Source organism: Lepisosteus platostomus, chromosome 5, assembly GCF_059453375.1.
Source record: "Lepisosteus platostomus isolate fLepPlt1 chromosome 5, fLepPlt1.hap1, whole genome shotgun sequence".
Lineage (NCBI taxonomy): Eukaryota > Metazoa > Chordata > Actinopteri > Semionotiformes > Lepisosteidae > Lepisosteus > Lepisosteus platostomus.
Genome location: NC_142615.1, coordinates 61245407 through 61266292, shown reverse-complemented (window position 1 = coordinate 61266292; position 20886 = coordinate 61245407). Strand labels below are relative to the sequence as shown.

Sequence of the window (20886 nt, the reverse complement as noted above, 5' to 3'; positions counted from 1 at the left end):
TACAAATGTGCTAAAGAAATTATACTTTGAGTATACAGCTTGTCCAAAGTCATTCAATTTTAATACTATTAGTAATATCTTCGGTAACGGCTTTGATGCATAAATATTTCTGATAAAGGTAGGTTGTGTACTTTTGTCCAACTGAGCAATCTTGCTTTCATAAAATATACCAACATTTTAATGACTGATTAACATGCTGTAATACACAGTTTAAATTTAAAAGCTCAAATGCTGTACATGAGAGGTTAAGCTTTATAGCCTCCTCCTGGCGGTTTTACAAGGTGATGCCATATACATTCCGGCATAACGTCAAATGACGCGATTAACCCCGTGATACTGCGTGATACCGCGACACGCCCACCGGTGTATACCTGTACCTGTATATCTGTACATGCTGTAATTTGATACATGCAAAGCATTTGCATTTCCTCCAATTATCGATAAAGTCAATAATGTATTAAACATTACATGCCACTTCTTCCCTAGATGATGTTTATGTTGGATCAGTGAGAAAGGCATGCCAGGTTGTGCTTGAACCAGCACCTTACTATCATTTTAGTCCCAACCTGACCGCACTAAGCAATTGTACCACAGAGACCCAAACGGGTCAGTTTTCTCCATTTACGTTTTTTGGGAAAAAAATCATCTGCATTTTTAAGCAAGATTGTATTTCAAATTTCACAAATTGTAAGTATTTCTGGAAAAACGCTGTTTCAGAAAGAAACTGAGTAGACGGGAATAGCCCAGTCAGTAGAATATCGAACTTTTCATCTCAGGGTCCCTATTCAGGCAGCTGATTTTCTTGCAACTACTTATTCCATGCTGAAATGAGCAGGAAACAACGTTTCAGCAGTGGAGCCTTCTTTGGGTGTGATATAGAATAAACCTTTATTTGTTTCTTTCAAATTAATTTAAACTTCATCTCCAGCACCTAAACTCGTCAGTTGCTTTCAGTAGCTAAAGACACAGGCCATACTACTCCAGGTGAGGCTCAAACTCACAACCTCGTCAAAAGTCCTGTCAATTAACAGGGGAGAGCTAGCCGACGTATGTCTTCATGAAAACTCTCTTTAAGGCGATTACAAATGTCTTGAACAAATCTGCGTCATATTTTTAAAATAGTTTAGCTCAAGATGCAACGGGAGTATAAATGAATTCTCCCGCCCTCCATTCCAAGATAAAATTCCATGTGTGAATCTTATTTTACTTGAAGTTGATGATGTTGGTCATTATCGGAAATTGCCCGGTGACGGCCAACACAAGTTTTAATGTAGATGACACTGTAGCAAAAGTGGAACTTTATTTTTCTTATTTTATCAACATTGCTGTTTTTTCTGAAAAATGAAACAAAGGATTACTCTAAATTGTAGAAATAATCAATTATAATAAAACTAACCTTTATTATGAATATAGATCTAAAACTATCTATTGTAAGCAAAAATATAATTTGTTTAATTAATCAAATCCAATAAAAGCCCATAAAATTAATGGCTGCACAGAACATGTTGTATGGTGCACTTAGATTATCAGAAGGCTTTTGACCTACTTTCCATTTCACATTTTATGTTTAAAAATTGATTTTCAATACCCGATCTCTTGGATTTCTTGGAGATATCAAACCAATTGGCAACATTACCGTCTATTAGTAAACATTGTTCAGATATGGATCTATTACATTGAAAGTTTGATCCCTTTATTTCAATATACGTTTAAGTATTGTTAGGTATTTCATTACAGGCGAAGGATCTGGAAACGTACATTTATTTGTAAACAATGCTAAATTTATTTTTATCATTTAATTTAATTTGTATATTCAACAAGATCCAACACTCTGAAAGTCCTTTACGTGAAGAGCATATCAACCATCACTAAGGAAGTGCGTCATGTGGCAGGATGTAGGAGGAGTGATCGCTCAGTTCCTGTTCCTGTTTCAGGTGTGAATTCAAACCCTTGCAATAATATAGACCCGTAGGTGCGGAAGAGACTTAGTGTTTGTCGTTTCAGTATCAGCACAGCAGTCTCTCTGTATTTTTGATCATCTTGGATTAAATATGGCAATTTTGCTGTTCAGTCTGGAAACTGAGCTTCACTCTTTCATGGAGGTTTTGCTCAAATCGATCGTGTATGAAGTTTCACATGTGTTCCGAAACAGGATGTCTGACTCTGAGGATGAGATTGAAAACAAACTCCGTAGCGTCTCCCAGACTCTGGTGAGATGGTCTGTGTTTAAAATCACGCAGTGTGTGGAGGACAGTGCCGGGAGTGAAATGGCGCAGCTGAAGAAGGAAAACGAGACCCTCAAGTGGAGATTGCAGCTGTGGGAGAAGGAGTCGGGAGCAGGAGGAGATCGGGGACAGACACATCATGTTGGATACACGCTTCCGTGGGAAGTCACTGCAGGAATAAAAGAAGAAATGGACACGAAACTGGAGCTCTCAGGTCAGTGTGGTGACTTGTATGAAGTCAGTGTGTGTATTGTAGCGTTGCAGGTTCTTTCTCAGAACTAAAGAACAGTGGAGACGCAATTAACCAAGCACTGACTTTATTTTACAACCACACCAAAACCAAACACAGGATCTACACACACATGAGGAGACTGACGAACACGTACACACATTTAGGGTGGTAATTACCTAACAACACACTCTACTTTTACAGGACTACACAGGGCACTAGAATTACTAGGACATTATTTACACAGGTAGGGTCAGCCGCTGGTCATCGTGCTGACCCTCAGACTCCTCCCGGCTACCACTCCCATCATGCCCAGCGGTACTACGAGCGCCTAGGGGCGCTTCCTCCTCACCACCAGGCGAGGGCGTTACACTGCCCCCACCTGAAGCGTCTGGCGTCTCGCCGACGTCGAACACCCCCCTCAGGCTGTACTCGTATTCGGCCAACTGCTGCGGAACCCTGCGTGAGCGGCCGCTGCGCCGCGGTGACGGCTGGCGATCCACGGACGCCCCACTATCGGCCGGCTCCGGCCCCGGCTGCTCCTCTGGAGCCTCCCCACACGGCTCCTCCTCCCGGGCCCGGTAGGGAGCCAGGCGGTCTCGGTGCAGGACCACCACTCTCCCCCGTGTTCGCAACCGGACACGGTAGCAGACCTCGCCCACCACCCCGAGTACCTCAGCGGGCCCCTCCCACGACGGCGCCAGCTTAGGACTGAGGCCTTTGCGGCGCCGCGGGTTGTACACCCAAACCAAGTCCCCGGGCTGGAAGGCAGGCCCCCTGCAGCGCAGGTCGTAGTACCGCTTCTGCCGGACCCCCGCCTGTGTCAGGTGGGTCCGTGCAAAGCTGTGCACCCGCTGCATCCGCTGCCGCAGGTCCCACTCGTAGTCCGGTCCAGCCGGCGGTGCCGACCCGTCTCCGGGCGGCGGGCCGAAGACCAGGTCCACCGGTGTTCGCATTTCCCGGCCCAGCATGAGCGAGGCCGGGGTGCACCCGGTGGATTCCTGGACCGCGGTCCGATACGCCCAGAGCGCAAGGGGGAGGTGGCGGTCCCAGTCCCGTTGGTGCCGGGACACCAGGGTGGCCAGCTGGGTGGCGAGCGTCCGATTAAACCGCTCCACCAACCCGTCGCTCTGGGGATGCAGCGGGGTGGTCCGCGTCTTAGTAATCCCCAGGCGCTGGCACACTCTGGCGAAGACCTGGGACTCGAAGTTACGCCCCTGGTCACTGTGTAACTCCTCCGGCACCCCCAGCCTGGCAAACATCCCCTCCAGCAGTGCATCGGCCACCGTGGGGGCACTCTGGTCCGGGAGGGCGTAGGCCTCCGGCCACTTCGTAAAGTAATCCATGGCCACCAAGACGTAACGGTTCCCGGCCTCGGTGCGCGGAAACGGGCCCAAAACGTCCACTCCCACCCGCTCCATAGGAGCCCCCACCTGGTGTTGTTGGAGGGGGGCCCGAGAGCGCTCGGGGGGACCCTTCTGCGCCACGCACACCGCACACGTTCGGCAGTAACGCTCCACGTCCTGGTGGCAAAGACCCCAATAAAAATGGCCTCGGAGACGCTGCAGGGTTTTTCTACCGCCGAAGTGCCCCACACCCGGTTGGCCGTGCACCGCTCGGAGCACCGCCCCGCGGAGCGACCGAGGCACCACCAGCTGCCACCGTACCTCGCCACTGGAGGGTACCCGCCACCCCCGGCGCAGCACCCCGTCCTTTACCTCCAAGGCCTACCACAGGGCGCAGAGGGCCTTGACGGACTTCGGGTGCGGGGCGAGCTCCTCTCGTGTAGACCGCACTCCTGCTGCCCTCCAGCGCAGCACCGGGCCCACGTCAGGATCAGCTGCCTGACGCTGCGCCAGGTCTGGCAGGCCCACCCCCAGCGGCCCCTCCCGGGCCGTGGCCGCGGCGCTCACCCCCGCCACGGTGCGGACAGCCTCCTCACGCTGCTCCCGCCGGGCGCAGTGATGGCAGTCCGCGGCCTCGCAGGGGCGCCGCGAGAGAGCGTCGGCATTGAGATGGCGAGACCCCGCACGGTGCACGACAGTGAAGTCGTACTCCTGCAGGATCTCTATCCATCGCGCCATCTGTCCCTCTGGCTCCTTAAAGTGGAGCAGCCAGGTGAGGGACGCATGGTCGGTCCTCAACCGGAACCGGGTCCCGAACAGGTACGGCCTGAAATGGTGGACCGCCGCCATCACCGCCAGCAGCTCGCGACGGGTCACGCAGTAGTTCCGCTCAGGCCTAGTCAGAGCCCGACTATAGTAAGCCACTACGCGCTCCTCATCCGGCCCCTCCTGCGCCAACACCGCCCCCACCCCCGAGTCACTCGCGTCGGTGTCGAGAATATACGGCAACCGCGGGTCGGGGTAGGCCAGCACGGGGGCCCCCACCAGAGCTTCACGCAACCGGCCAAAGGCAGTCTCACAGCCCGAGTCCCAGTCAAAACGGCGGCCCTTGTCGGTGAGGCGGTGCAGCGGGGCGGCGATGCTGGCAAAGTCCCGGACGAACCTCCGATAGTACGAGGCCAACCCCAGAAAGCTGCGGAGCTCCGCGATGGTGCGTGGAGTCGGCCAGCCCCTCACTGCGGCGACCTTACCTGGGTCCGTAGCCACCCCTCGCGGTCCAACAACATGTCCCAGGAAGGTCACCTCCCGCCGCAGGAGCTCGCACTTGCGGGGGTTGAGCCTCAGGCCAGCACGGCGGATGCAGGCCAGCACCGCCTGGAGGTTCGTCAAGGCCTGGTCGAAACTCCGTGCATGAACCAGCAGATCGTCCAGATATAACACACACTGGTTCCGCGGGACCGATGCCAGCACCCTCTCCATCAGCCTCTCGAACGTCGCCGGGGCATTGCACAGGCCAAAAGGCATGACAGTAAACTGCCAGAGGCCCTGGCCGATGGAAAAGGCCGTCTTCGGGCGAGCATCGGGAGCAAGCGGTACCTGCCAGTAGCCGCAGCGGAGGTCCAGGGAGCTGAACCAGGTCGACCCGGTGATGTAGTCCAGGGCGTCATCTATCCTCGGCAGGGGGTAGGAATCTTTCCGGGTGACCTCGTTCAGCTTGCGGTAGTTGACGCAGAACCTCCACGAGCCGTCTTTTTTTTTAACCAGTACGGCTGGCGCCGACCACGGGCTCGCGGAGGGCTCAATCACCCCCGCTGCGGCCATCTCCCGGATCTTTTCCTCGGCGGCGGTCCGCTTGGCGTGGACCATGCGTCCTGGTGGGATGCGGATGGGCCGAGCGTCGCCGGTGTTGATCTCGTGTTGGACCAGGGCAGTGCGGGTGCAGTCCTCATCCCTCGCCGCAAAGAGGTCTTCGTTCTGGGCGAGTAGCTCCAGGAGCCGCTGCCGCTGGTCCTGATCGAGGCCCTCGCAGCTCCGCTGGAAGAGGTCCTCAACGGCACGCTTCGCTTCCACGAAACGCTCGGCCCCCGCCGTCGCCTTGTCTGGCCCCCCGGCCGACTCAGGGGCAGGATCCGGCACGCTCGCTCCCCGGCTCGCAGGCCTGGTCTGCCCCGGCGACTGACGCCGCCGCCGCCGCCGCTGCCTCTTGTTCCCCCGGCTCCGGCAAGCCCGCGTCCCTCGGCCTTCGCCGGACCTGCCCTCCACCAGGTGCAGTCGCTCCCCCTGCCACACCAACTCCTGCCGGTCCAAGTCCAACCTGGCCCCCACTCGCTGCAGTAGGTCCAGCCCCAGAATGCAGTCCTCCTGGATGGGTGCAAGGTAGCAGGGGTGGCGGACCGTCGCTGCACCCAGACGGAAGGCAAGCACCCGTTTCCCCCGGACCGCAGCGAGCTGTCCCGTCACAGTCCTCAGCCGCAGGCTGGAGGCCTCCCATCCTGGGGGGTTGGTGCCCTCGGTGTCGGGGAGGACGCCCGGCCGAAGTAGGGTTACTGATGAGCCGGTGTCGAGTAGGGCCAGGCAGGGTTGGTCCTCAATCCGGCAGTGGAGGTACAGGCCCCGGCTACAGCCGACTCGCCCCACGGTGGCGTGAGGGGCGCCGGTTTTTACAGCGCTCTCCGGAGCGGGGGTTGAGGTGTTCAAGGGCGGCCTTCCCCGCGCTGAGCCGCCCCGTTCCCGTTTCCCGACGCCGATCGGGGAGAGCGAGGTTCGGGTGCCCGGCAGAGCCGGGCTCGGTGTCCTCTTTTCCCGCAGCGGTCGCAAATCAGCGTGCGGGGCTGTTCCGCGGCGGTCGCTGCACGGGCTGGCTCCTCTTCCCCCTCGCTGGATTCCTCCGTCGCCGCCTCGGTCAGCCGGCAGGGCGCACTGCGTCTGCTGGCGCTGCCAGTCACCCCGAACACTTCCTCAGCCCGTGTAGCAAGGGCCAAGGCCTGCTCCAGCGATGTTGGAGCGGCCAGCTGCACGTGGCGCCGCAGCTCCTCGGGCGAGAGGGCCTTGAGAAAGGCCTGGAGAGCCATCTCCCGCTGCGCCTCCCGGGGGAAAGTTGGGTATCCTCGGCGGGCGAGGAACATGACATCCGCGGCGACCGGGCCCAGTCGCTCTCCTGGTCGGCGCCGCCGCAGGGCCAGCCTCTCCCGCATCAAATCCGGCGCCTCCTCTACACCGAAGCGCAGCTGGAGGGCTGCTGCCAGCGCCGTGTAGTCGCCTCTGTCCTCCTCCGGGACGTCCAGGAGCACCTGGCAGGCCGTTCCTTCCAGCGCCGCCGCCAGGTGGCCGGCCATCTCCGCCCGGCTCCAGCCATTCGTCCGGGCCGCGAGCTGGAACTGCGCCTCATAGGTCTCCCAAGGCGCCTCACCATTGTAGCGACCTGGTCGCACCCGCGCCGATGGGTGTGGGAATCGCTGATCGGCTCCGGCAGGGAGGGCATCCTCTCTCCGGGGCGGCCGCCCCAATTCTACTGGCGGGACCACTACTGGGTAGCCCTGGTAAGGGCTGTGGCCACCTGTCGCACCCAGGAGTTGCTCAGGCTCCCTATGTGCGCCGCCGATGGGTTCTGCGTCTTCCAGCGTCAGCCGGCGCTTTATGGAATCGGGTAGTGTCTGCCACGAGTTGTTCATTCTGCCCGCTTCTGACACCAATGTAGCGTTGCAGGTTCTTTCTCAGAACTAAAGAACAGTGGAGACGCGATTAACCAAGCACTGGCTTTATTTTACAACCACACCAAAACCAAACACAGGATCTACACACACATGAGGAGACTGACGAACACGTACACACATTTAGGGTGGTAATTACCTAACAACACACTCTACTTTTACAGGACTACACAGGGCACTAGAATTACTAGGACATTATTTACACAGGTAGGGTCAGCCGCTGGTCATCGTGCTGACCCTCAGACTCCTCCCGGCTACCACTCCCATCATGCCCAGCGGTACTACGAGCGCCTAGGGGCGCTTCCTCCTCACCACCAGGCGAGGGCGTTACAGTATATAAAAATGGTGTCTTAACTTCCTCACTGGTGAGAATATAGTGGAGAGATGCAGCGTGAAGCGGGAAAGACTTGTGTGATGTACCAACGGGATTCTTTACTGGAAACTGAACTGTTTTGTCCGGTTACGGTGGTGAAAACATCTCGTTAAGATTCAACAATTGTTTCACTGAATCAGCGAATAATACAACGTCATTAGATAAGAAAAGTTATATATATATAGTTTTAACGTTGTATTGGTTTATATTTTATATTTATACTAATGATTGTGTATATAAAATAATTTTAAGCATTACAGTCCTCCAGAGCCTGTGTCTATATTAATTCCTCTCAATGCAGTCTTTATGTACTGTAGTGTCCAGTCCGTCAGTGTGTCTGTATTAACCCCTCTTTTTCTCAGTGCAGTGTTAATGTAAATATTATGTACTTGTGATATTATTATAGTAGACTTACTTTTTGCGTGGTAGTTAGATTTCTGACATAACTTGTATTTCTAAAATTGCATATAATCTGAACACCCCCTTAGACCCACTTATTCCCCTGTGTCTAAACAATCCAAATCGATTGTGAGTGTACTGGTACGTGCATGTACAAATGCAGCCATTCAAAATGAGCGATGTACGTTGCGGTACAAAGCAATGGACGTGTCACATTGAACGCGTCATACCGCAGGTATTATAATAGTATCCGGAATCACTACCAGGTGGAGCTAATAAAGCTTAACCTCTCATGTACAGCATTTGAACTGTCACCAGAAAACACATGGTTTCAAATCCTAGTCACTGCTAAAGGACAGTCTTTTTCCAAATAAGAATTTAAGTTGTATACTCTTTAGACTTTAAATTTTAAACTGTGTATTACAGCATGTTAATCATTAAACATTAAAATATAAGGTATATTTTATAAAAGCAAGATTGCTCAGTTGGACAAAAGTACACAACCTACCAACTTTATCATAAATATTTTAATTATGCAGATTTATGCATCAAAGTTTTTACTGAAGATATTACTAATAATATTAATTGTGAATGACCTTAGACAAGCTGTAAGCTTAAAGTAGTAAGGTCCACATTCTTTGCAACTGTCTTTGTAAATGAAAATACTTTATTTTTTCAGATATTGATCCAATCACTTATTCGTTTCCAATCATAGAAAGTAAGTTTTGAGAATCTCCGGTTCACCATGCCTTTCACATGCACATAAACAATTTTAATTTAGGAACATAAACATATTATGTAAACTGTATATGGCTGGTATTGGTATTTTAAAGAACAAATACATACCAGTATTCCATTTCTCCCTAAACATTTTAAGCATCAAAGTATTACATGTGGTTATTTTGGAAACATTTTTATGTGCTCCTTCTGACCATATTAAGTTTATATACTTTGTGAAAAGTGCTAGTGTTTTAACCTTTTCTGTGAATTTGCTCATTATCTGTGCAAACAAAAGCATACGATTAATTTGATTAACAGGGAATATAATATGGAATTGTGTATCTAAAGAAATTAATAATGATATAATTATATTCATGTACTGTCTGGCGGAATAAACCAAAGAGTTAGTTAATGTGACACAGAAGATAGTATTAATAATGTAGCACATTCAGGCTCACACCCTACCAGCTGGGGAATTGAACCCAGGCCTCCAGTGTCACTCAACAGGGAAGCAGCCAGTCGAGCTACAGTGAGATCTGCCTTCAACCCAGGTCCCTTCTATTCATATGAAAGGCAGTGACATCACCGCGCTGGCAAGCCCTCAGTCACCTTACCAGCGGATCGCTGCATCAGAGTAATCTAACCCATTGCCCTCTACATTCTCAGAGTAGAATGGGGGAACCTCTTCCCCGCATGGACAGGAAAAGTGCCCTTTAAACTTAATATAAACTTATTATGCTCAGAAGGAGCACGTAAAAATGTTTCCAAAATAACCACATAAAGTGTTTAGGGAGAAAGTGGAATACTGGAGTGTATTTTTCTTTAAAATACCAATACTAGCCATATACAGTGTAGTGTGCTCTCACGAGGCACCATAACAATTGAATTCTCGAGCTGTAATGCAGTAAAGTTGAATACTCATCCAATCTCTGGGGATTCAGATCTCCTGCAGGCACAAAGAAGCAGTTGCAGGGTTGTTGCTGTCCAATCCGTGCTCTCTTGCTCCGTGCCAGGCTGTGCTGTGCGGCTTGCGACGGTGCGCTGCTGATGCTCTCTGAAGACCGGCTAGTTAGTTTTGGCTGAAACTAGCAAGAGTTTGTGCACAGGAGAAAAGATGACTATGGGTCCCAGCAGGTCAGGAAGAGGACAGGTTCATTCCTGATGAAGCGCTAGTTCTGAATACTGATTCAGCTGTCCACAGTTCCGACCTGTTAACGAGGCTTGCTGCTGATGCTAACCTTGGGTGGATTCTTTGGTTACTTGGGGCAACCTACGCTCTCGACTCTTAGAACAAAGGAAAGTTCTGGCACTCAGACACACTGGCCATTCCGTGGTTGTCCGGGCTGAGTCTCAGGATGGTCAGGAGGCGCGCTGCGAGAAGGTCCCTTGGGAACCTTTCTGCTCCTGGGCCTTCCTGCCCTGGAATTGTCTCGCACCCCTGGAATTCTCCTTTGAATTCTCTTTAGAATAGTCTTTCAGGCTCTCTGTGTTGCCTGTTTTTACCAGGAGGAACTTCAGCTCGTTCATTGGCTGAAAGTTTCATGGGCATCAGAGACCCACGTGGGGTTAACCTGCCCTACCAGTCCCTGATTGGTTGATCAAGGTGAGATATGAGTCACTTACTCCTGACACCTAGGAATGCAGTCCAGATGTCCATCTGGCACTCCCTAGACAGATAGGCGCCAATGGATGACCATTGATCATGATAGCCAGGCTTAGCTAAGTGCATCCCCATTTGGGAGCTGTCCCTTATCAAAAGAAAACATCTTTAAATCAGCCTGCATTAATAGCTTCTCTTTGGCTGCACCACAGAGATTAAGAAAGAGATAGGGCCTCATTTAGGAAAGCACGGCAACACTTAATTCTGTCTTATTAATTAGCCTCACCGCTACAACAGTGTGTAATGTAGGGATTTCTATATTTATTTAGTGGTTAAATTAGTGCAGTAGCACACTTCTTATGGGTGGTCGCCCAGGAGTGTGCTGGGAGCCAGACTAGTCAGGGTACATGCCAGAGACCAGCCCAAATGTAGACTGCAGGAAAACCGGTCCAAAAAGTACAGTAAGTGGCAGCCTGCTTCTAGTGGACTGGAGTTACTACAAAAGTCACAGCAATGTTTGGCTGTGTCGTTTTTACGCCATTTTTTTGACTACGCACAAATATTCTTATGTCTATATATTTGCAAGGGAAACACAGAAAGCCTTCAAACCAAACGCATTTTAAAGACCTCTACTTGTCAAAAAAAATCTCTTTTTGTAAACATCCGGTTTTTCATCGATGCATAATTATGAACTAATTGGAATCCTGTAAGCATGGGAATAAAGCTTTGTTTGATTTCTGAAACCCTCTCTGTATATCCTGTTTTCATTCAGGTAAAGGTCAACTATATACACAATACTGTTGACAGCAGGAAAATTCCTATTTTTTGCTCAGCAGCTTATTAAAAACAGCACTAATGATGTTCAAACCGATTTTTTACACAGAAGACTGACACAGCTTTGCAATGTGAATCTCTTTTTCTAATACACTGGAATAGGGGGGTCTTCCTAATGACTCAATAGCTTTTTGAGCATAACATTCACAATTCTGCAACCAAGTGTTTTATACACTAAGCAGGCCCTCTTATTTTTCACTGTCATGATTTTGAATGTGAATCCCTTCCAGAATATTTTATTATTTCTGTAAGATAGCACCATTGGACAGGCAATACATGGGGATAGGGGGTCGCTGTTCATGACTCAATAGCTTTCAAACGACAACACTCACAGTGCTGCGACCAAATGTTTTACACTGTAGACAGGCCCTTTGACCTTTCACAACCTTGTGTTGGTTTGTGAATCTTTTCTGATCCTTTTCTTTTAGATTCTTAAATTAATATCATTATTAATTTCTTTAGATAATCGATTCCATATTATATTTTCTATTTAGTGGATTCTAAAAATTATTTCTGTATTTCTGCTAATATGCTCATTATTGGAGTAAACGAAAGCATACTTTTAGAATTAGAATTTGATTAATTAACAGACGCCTCAAGCCTTTGAAAAGCTTCTTTGAAATAGGAAATATTATGGACACTATATTGACATATTTAGAATTTGATTAATACGGAATATAATATGGAATCGCTTATCTAAAGAAATTAAAAACGATATAATTATATTCATATACTGAAGCTTAAATTCTGCTATACTAACAATTAGACACAAGAAGAGTATTATTGGACTATGTTGTGAGGCTCTGGTGAAATTTCTCTGTAAACTGAAGAGTTCAAGAGGAGACGCGTTGTGTATTGCCTCTTTTTACACTTGTAAAAAGGAACATTCCAATGTTAATGCGACATTAATAATTTAGCACTTTCAGGGTCACGTGGGTTTGCGCCCTACACCCTGCAGGACCACTGTGTACATACAGTATGTTCACAATGCGAGAAATACTGCTCAATACGAGTTCATGCGAACAACCCGCATTGGTGATATTTAAAGATATATATTGTAGTATTTTCGGGTTCGGCGAGGACGGACAGAGTAATTCAGACAGTACTCTTCTTGTGTCTAATTTTTATATTAGCAGGATTTGTGTGAAAAGCACATTGTTTAAATGGGATGACTTTACCCACGTTTTATTACTGTACAACACTAACTACTTTAAGGCTGTGCCGAAAAATAAAGCACCGTTTTTCATTCAACAAGTGTCTGAGTCACTGTGTACATCCTCATCGAACCCGAAAATGCCACTATATCATAAACGCTCTTAGGCTGGGCAAACCAATTTTTTAATTTTTAAGAAAGAAATCAATAATGAGATAATTATGTGTTCCTGCTTAACTTAGACATAATTTTAAAAGCTATAAAAACAGTTTAACTTTTTTCTCTTTTTTCACCCACTGTGATTCAGGCACAGAAGAGTTAAAAAGAAGTCAGACAGGCAGAGGGAAGGGGGAGGGGTGAAACTGTTACCTGTCCTGAATAAAACGGCTAGAAAATAGGTGGATTTACACCTGTGAAAAGTGTTCCAATTTTAATGCAATACAGAAGATATTATTCATAATAAATGATCTTGGATGGTCTGTAAGCTGAAAATTATAAAGGAGACACATTGAGTATCTTTTTACACTTGGAAGAACATTCCAATGTCAATGCGACACTGAAGATATTATTAATAACCTTTTAAATCTGAAGCTGTTAACTCTACTTCAGACCTGCACACCTCATCACCTGCATGTCAAGATCATGGTTCCTCATGCGTGAATGAGTCTAATTAAAAATAAAACGTGTTAACAAAGAAAGTGAAATACAGTAATCAGCCGGGGATTCAAACCCAGGCCTCTGGTATCACTGCTAGCTGTGTCAGCCAGTTGAGCTAAAGGGCAATCTCTTCTCTGCCCACCGGCTGAGGTCCCTGCTAGCTATTCAGAGGAAAAGGCGGTGACGTCACCGCGCTGGCGAGCAGGCACAGCCTATAATGTCGGGTGTATGTGTTAAATATGTTTTGATTTTAAATTAATATCGTTATTGATTTTTTTTAGGCTCACAACACTGTCCAATAATACTCTTCTTGTGTCTAATTTTTAGTTAAGCAGGATTTGAGCCACAGACCATAAAAAACAACAGGATTCCCTTTTTTCACATATAAAATATTCACATATTAAACTTAATATGGTCAGAAGGAGCATGTAACAACGTTTCCAAAATAACCACATGTAAGACTTTGATGCTTAAAATGTTTAGGGATTAAGTGGAATACTAGTGTGTATTTTTTCTTTAAAATACCAATACAAGCCATATACAGTTTACATGATATGTTTACGTTCCTAATTTAATATCGTTTATGATCATAAGATGCGTTATGCTCCTTTTTTTATGCTCAGCTACTAAAATTTCCCTTTAGTTGTAAAATTCCATATAAATATTAAGTGGATTAAAACATGCACAGTAAAGAGATTAAATGACTAAATCTTTTCACTACCAACCAATGAATCACGAGTGCCCATCATTTTGGCCATCCAATCACGTACCGCGGTACGTGATGTAGGTCATTGTGTGCTGTACGGGTTCTTTGAATGGCTGCATCTGTATGTAGTTTAAACAATAATAAAAACAGTGATACAACTTAACTTCTCTTGACTTGCCTTTCCTCTTTGTACTTGTCATATTGATGGTGATGCTGCATGAAAACTACTGACTAGTTTCCAAAGAGGAGCTCAGCTGCGTGCTGTATAAGAGATGAATTTGTGAAGTTTCCCACAGTATTTAAATTATTTACAATATTTGATTTTTTTTCACGGCTGACTGGCTATACATGAATTTATGTAAAAATACATAGCGTAACATACGTGTCTGCTGTATTTTCAGTCTCTTTTCACGTTATCTGTGTTCAAAGAAATGAAGAGTGTGTGAATCTTTGATGTATATCAAGTTTGGAAAATTATTTTTTAAACTTCATTTACATGCAACTAAATAATATCTTAGCTATCTCAAATTTAAATTTTAAGATACTTTTTGTGTGGGTGTTGCTTCCTTTTGAGAAGTACTTTATGCCCGTGTTAAAGTTCTGGGCTAAGTACTAGACCCCTTACTTTTCAGTATTTACATATTTCCACTTGGTCATTGTTTAAGATCACATGGCCTCAGCTATCATTACTATGCTGATTTGGCTGTCTCTATTCTAATTGCATAAAAACTAGGATGACTCAAAACTTCCTTCATCTTAATTGTGACAAGACTGAAGTCATGCTTTTTGGCACCCCCCATCAACTTTATAAAGCCAGTCCTGTAAACCTATCTGTAGATGGTTATGTACTTGAGCTTCAGTAATTTTGGAAAAAAATGGGGATGATATTTGACTCACATGTGCAACATATCGTCAAAACATCCTTCTTTCACCTCAGAAATATAGCTCTACTACGCCCTATATTATCACTAACTGTGGCTGAAAAGTTTTGTCTTCTTCCAAATCGACTACTATAATGCTCTGCTCTCTGGGGTTTCTAAATCCACATTGAACAGACTCCAGTATGTCCAAAATTCGGCAGCCAGAATCCTGACCAGGTCTAGTGCAAGTGATCACATTACTCCCGGAGTCCTTGCATTGGCTTCCTTTCATGTTTTGTGTCGATCCTCATGCTCACCTATAAGGCTCTTCATGGCTTGGCACCTCAGTACCTGTTTGTGTTATGATCATTATTATCTCTCTACTCCCCACCTCGCAACCTTCGCTCTTCTATTTCTGGTCTCCTATTTGTCCCCCAAGTCCATCTACACTCTAAAAGTGTTATGCCCCAAGCTCTGGAACTCTATCCCTAAAGATATCAGAGAGATATCACCTTCTCTAAACTCCGTCAAATCCAGACTCAAGCCCCCCTCTGCTTTACCCCTCTGCTCCTACTGTACTTGGTACCACCATTTACTGTCTCCTCTAACAGTGTATTCTCATCATGCTTATTTTGTGTTTTTTGTTGTTGTTGGCATTCTGTAAATCCCTTTGAGAAGCCACCTTTAAAGTTGAAATATAAAATAAAGTTTATTATTATTATTATTATTAAGGTCTTGATTTCCTGTCCTGTGTTTACAGGCTCAGAGGCCAGTGCTCTCCCTGATGCTGGGGAAAGGGCTCCTCTTGAACAGCAGCACAATGAGGAGGAGTGGGGGTCCAGTCTGATGCAGGAGACAGAGCTCACTGCTGCAGAAGGGAAAGAGAAACGCAGTGAGCAGCACACAGAGAGCAGACAGAGTGTCGAGGATCTGGACTCTGTGCCCATGATGAAGATAGAACCTGAGAGTGAGACACTTGGACACTTAATATTTACAGACAAGATGAATCATCTGGATACCAAGAATATTGCAGAACATTGTAATGAACTTGACTGCGTCTCTATACAAGAACTTAAAGAAGAACTGAGTGAGTTTAATCTTACAGAGCAGGACATAGAGCCCCAGTTGATTGACCCTGCAGAACTGGAGAAGGAGCCCCAGGTGATTCACACTGCTGAGCAGCACACTAAGGGACACAATGGGGAAAACAAATCTCAGTTTCAGTACACAGAGCAAGACCATTCCATGGAGCATTTGCAGAATAAGAGACCCCAGCACGATCAGAGGATGAGGAAGAATCACTCAAGGCTTTGCTCAGATGGAGTGGACAAACTGCCATTACGGCACAGGGAGGAGCAGCATTTCTGTCAGTCTAGCATTTCAAAACCCTACCAGCACCTTCACACAGGAGAGAGACCATTCAGCTGCAGTCAGTGTGTGAAGAGATTTAGAGACTCAAGTGCCTTAAGAGTCCACCAGCGCATTCACACAGGAGAGAGACCATTCAGCTGCAGTCAGTGTGGTAGGAGTTTTAGTCAGTCAAGTCACTTAAAAAGACACCAGCGCATTCACACTGGAGAGAGACCATCCAGCTGCAGTCAGTGTGGGAAAAGTTTTAGTGCTTCAAGTCACTTAAAAACACACCAGCATATTCATGCAGGTGAGAGACCATTCAGCTGCAGTCAGTGTGGGAAGGGTTTTATTCAGATAAACCACTTACAAACACACCAGCGCATTCATACAGGAGAGAGACCATTAAGCTGCAGTCAGTGTGGGAAGAGTTTTAGAGGCTTAAGTACCTTAATATCCCACCAGCGCATTCACACAGGAGAGAGACTATTTACATGCAGTCAATGTGGGAAGAGTTTTAGAGACTCAAGTACGTTAAGAGCCCACCAGGGTATTCACACAGGAGAGAAACCATTCAGCTGCAGTCAGTGTGGGAAGAGTTTTAGTGACTGAATTACCTGAAGAGCTCACCAGCACATAAAATAAGATCACTTTATTGGCCATATTCAATTTCTTATTTCGTATTAGGATTTTGTCTTTTCACAACTTGCTCTCCATGAGGCACACAGATAGGGAGAGAAGCCTGGGGTCAGAGCGCAGGGTCAGCTGTTTGTACAGCACCCCTGGAGCAGCTGGGGTTAAGGGCCTTCACTTAGGGTCCCAACAGAGTAGGATTTCTCTGCCAGCTGTGGGGATTTGAACTGGCATCCTTCCACCCACAGGCAGCGATCCTTACCTACAGAGCCACCAAACCGCCCTTAATCACACAGGAAAGAGACTTTTTAACTGCAGTCACTTTGGGAAATGTTTTAGTGACTCATGTACCTTAATAGCCCACCAGCACACTCACACGAGGCCTTCAGAGTCCACCGGTGCAGACACACAGGAGAGAGTTCATTCAGCTACAGTCAGTGTGGGAAGAGTTTTATCCAGTCATGTGACTTAAAAATACACCGGTTTAGTCACCAGTTTTTGATTTAATCATAGTCTTAGTCTTGTCAACTGAAATGTCTCTTAGTTGAAGTAGGTAGCTGCATCAACAAGTGACATCCGTAAAAGGTTCCACAGCCGACATATAGTGTTTTCTTTCTTCTCTTTTCAGCATGAAATAAACCTGGACTTACAGACATGTTTGGAACAAGTAATTCACTTTGTAGTCACCCACTTTTTATTTAGTCTATAATTACTCTGACTTTTGATTGATTAGAACAGAATTGGTTCCAGTCATGCATTTTATGTTACGTGTATAATAAAATGTATAAAGTTTTTAGTTTTATTCAATTTTAAAATGAACTAAGTCTAAATTAAATTATGTATTTCTTTACAGTCTTTGAATATTAAGTTTAGTCCTGTTTATTTTTCAATTAAGACTGTTCTCATTGGATAGGCTTGTAATTGTGTAACAGCTTTTAACTTTTAACCATGTTAAGAAAAAAAATATATAAAACGTGTTAACTGTCACACATCTGATTAAATTTTACCAAAAACCTCAAAGTTTGTTGTACAATCTAAATTTGATCAAATACAATACATTTTTATGCAATAAAGGGTAAATAATAAGGAATCAGAGATATATTGTATGAATTTCTCTTGATACGAAAATCTATTTTGGCACCTTTACTAATCTTTCCATATTTTTTAACAGTTTTGTTTTTCAATTATTTTAGACCAGACAGGACAAACAAATATATATATATGCTTTAACAGCCACTTAATGTTTAATTGCATTTAGTTTATTAAACATTATTTTCTGATGACCTAACATGAATATGATTCGCAGTTCCTGCATAGCCAGAACCTATGTCATCTAAAAAGTCTCAATTGAATCAATTCTTTGTTTCTTTGTAGTCTTGGGATGTTAAGTTTAGTCCTGTTTAATTTACAGTTAAGACTGTTCTCACTGGATAGGCTTGTAATTGCTTAACAACTTTTAACTTACCATGTTAAGCAAGAAACATATATAAAACAGAACAGGATCCTTAAGTGTCACAATCTAAAATGTATTTATACCAAGAGAGGATAAAAATGAAATACAAGAAATATGAACTAAAGGGGGAAATAATAAAGAATCAAGAGATATTGTATGAATCTGTCCTAATAAGAAAATCTATTTTGTCACCATTACTAATAATTCCATATTTTTAAGTTTTTTTTTTCAATGCAACTATTTTTTTGTTTAATCTGGACAGGACAAGCAATATATATACAGTTTACCAGCCACATAAACAAAATACAATTAAATATTATTTCCTGGTAACCTCGTAGGAATATTATTCACAGTTCCCGCATAGCCAAAACCTGTCATCCCCACAAAACTGTATTTTACTGTTCGTGGCCCGGTGCCAGGCAGTGCTGGTCCGGCATGAGGTGTGGGAGAAGGAGGGAGAGATTCCTGCTGTGGCATGCTGGCAGTGGGCTCTCTGAGTTTGTGTACATGAAAAGTGACTGCAGTTCCGAGCAAGTCACACTCTTTAGACAGGAAGAAGACAGGTTTGTTCCCAATGTAGCGCTAGTCCTGAATACTAAGATTCAGCTGTCGACAGTTCCAACTGTAGTTTACTTGTTGATCAGGCGAACATTCACAGTGGGTTACCGCCGGTTCACAAGGCTGTCAGCTGGGCTAACCTCGGGCGGATCCTTTGGTTACGCACAGGCGACCTCTGGTCTCGACTCTTAGAACAAAGTAAAGTCCTGGCACTCAGACACACTGGCCTGACCAGAAAACAATCATTTTCGATTGTTGACTCTGAAGAAGTCCTCTATTTGACTTGGTCAATGCTAATCCCTAGAGGATTTCGGAAGGTTGAATCAAAATGACACGTGATTCTGGTGGGACTTGAACCCACAATTTGTGTATGACTTAATTCTACCAACACCAATTGGCAGTGAGTGGCCGGGTGTCTAAGAATAGATACCACTAGGATTCGCAACCATGATCTCCCGGTTTTTAGCTCCATGAAGTTAGCCCCCCTACAAACCGCACAAACAATGAAGCGGTTGATTTTGCTTTTAATAGCAGTATCTTCTGTGCTTTCATGTGATCAGGAAAATTAAAACTTTTCAACAATATCATACCCTAAGCAGAACAGTTGTGGATGTAGCCTTAAAAGGTGAACATTAGCAGTCAACTGCATGTTCTTAGAAAGAGGCTTTAACTAGCACCTCTCCATATTTCGCATCACGTTACATCACGACCCCGAAAACAACAAGGCGCTATATCTCAGAAACGAAAACAGCACAAACGCTACTTTCAGCAGCACAACCCGGCACAAATGTAGCACTAATGAATAAGGCTGGTCTTATCGTTTGTGCTGTCTGTAGGGTGCCCAACTTCACAGAGCTACTTTAACCAGCTAAGCCATGGCACCAACCTTCTACAGCCTCAATGTACTTGTGAGAGCTATGTTTCCTGGCTCAATACGTTTCTGTTTGGAAGTTTGATGTGTTTCATAAGCAGCGCTGGGTCTCGCTTGCTTACAAATCAAATTCATTTCTTAGTCAGATCTACTCAATCACAATTTTTGCTGAGCACTGTGTTTGATAGCTTTTTTTGTATATTGCCTGTGCTGTTCAACTTCCCTGCTGATTTAAATTTCTTGTTTTGTCCAAATCGGAGAGAGACACTACAACAGGTAACAGCCCGTGCGAAACATCACAAGCATCTGTAAAACCTCTCTACCTGCCCATTCCTCACAGAGACTTGAGTGACAAGGGTCTTAAGGGACATTTTGAGCCGTAGAAACATTTTATCATTCTGTACTTTCCTGTGCAGTCTGGCCAGTTGTACTTCAACTAGGCCCGACAACAGAGGTTGTTTTGAAAACGCAAGAGTAAAGGGACACTGCACGTCTGCACAACATCACGTCAGTTTATGGACAGTAACATCAGAGATTGGAAGCTAGGGGGTTTCAGGTCTGTTTTTTTTATTATAGGTTCATGAAAGTCTAAATACCTTTGCAAGAAGTATTTCAGAATCCCAGTCAAATCCAAATAGCATTCTAGAATTTGAATACTGTATTCAAATGTATGTCCGTTGAATCAAACACGCTGCATAAAGCATGTCTAAAACAGGAGAGAGCGTTTTGGAATGCGTCTTCCTGTAAAAATAAAATGACTTCAAGGGCGCTATATATATATAGGTGTTAAAGCTTGCTTCACAGAAGAACTATAGCCAGAGATGCCAAAGAGGTCGAGATTTCACCATGTGAGAGAAAGCACCTCAGACAACGAAGTTGCGGTCATTTCCACGCATTATAAAACCACTAGGTCAGACAACAAGTGCTGAAGAGCCGCTGTGGAGAGTAATGCGGCCAAGCGGTCTAAGGAGCTGGATTAAAGCTCCAATCTCTTGGATCTGTTGGAGTCACACCGCTGCAGCATATTTCCTTGTTAAGAATCCCTTTTTTGTTGTTGCTGCCTTCAGGCGATTTAAACCAGATTCAGAAAAAAAAATTGAACAGCAACAATAATAATCACATTTGAGCGTGTTTTATTTCTCTTCTTGCAATTTATCCTCAAAGGTTTATAGTTTTTGGTTTATATATATAGTTTTTTTGTTTTTGAAT

General features: G+C 45.7%; 1 protein-coding gene across 1 annotated transcript; it reads left to right on the top strand.

Moving 5' to 3' along the window:
• The first annotated feature begins 2051 nt into the window (after positions 1 to 2051).
• LOC148670589 (uncharacterized) lies at positions 2052 to 16774 on the top strand. The gene is made up of 3 exons (XM_088632489.1): positions 2052 to 2439; positions 15573 to 16601; positions 16686 to 16774. Exons 1-3 carry the CDS (start codon positions 2052 to 2054, stop codon positions 16772 to 16774), a joined length of 1506 nt encoding a protein of 501 aa, XP_088488615.1.
• Positions 16775 to 20886: the final 4112 nt, after the last annotated feature.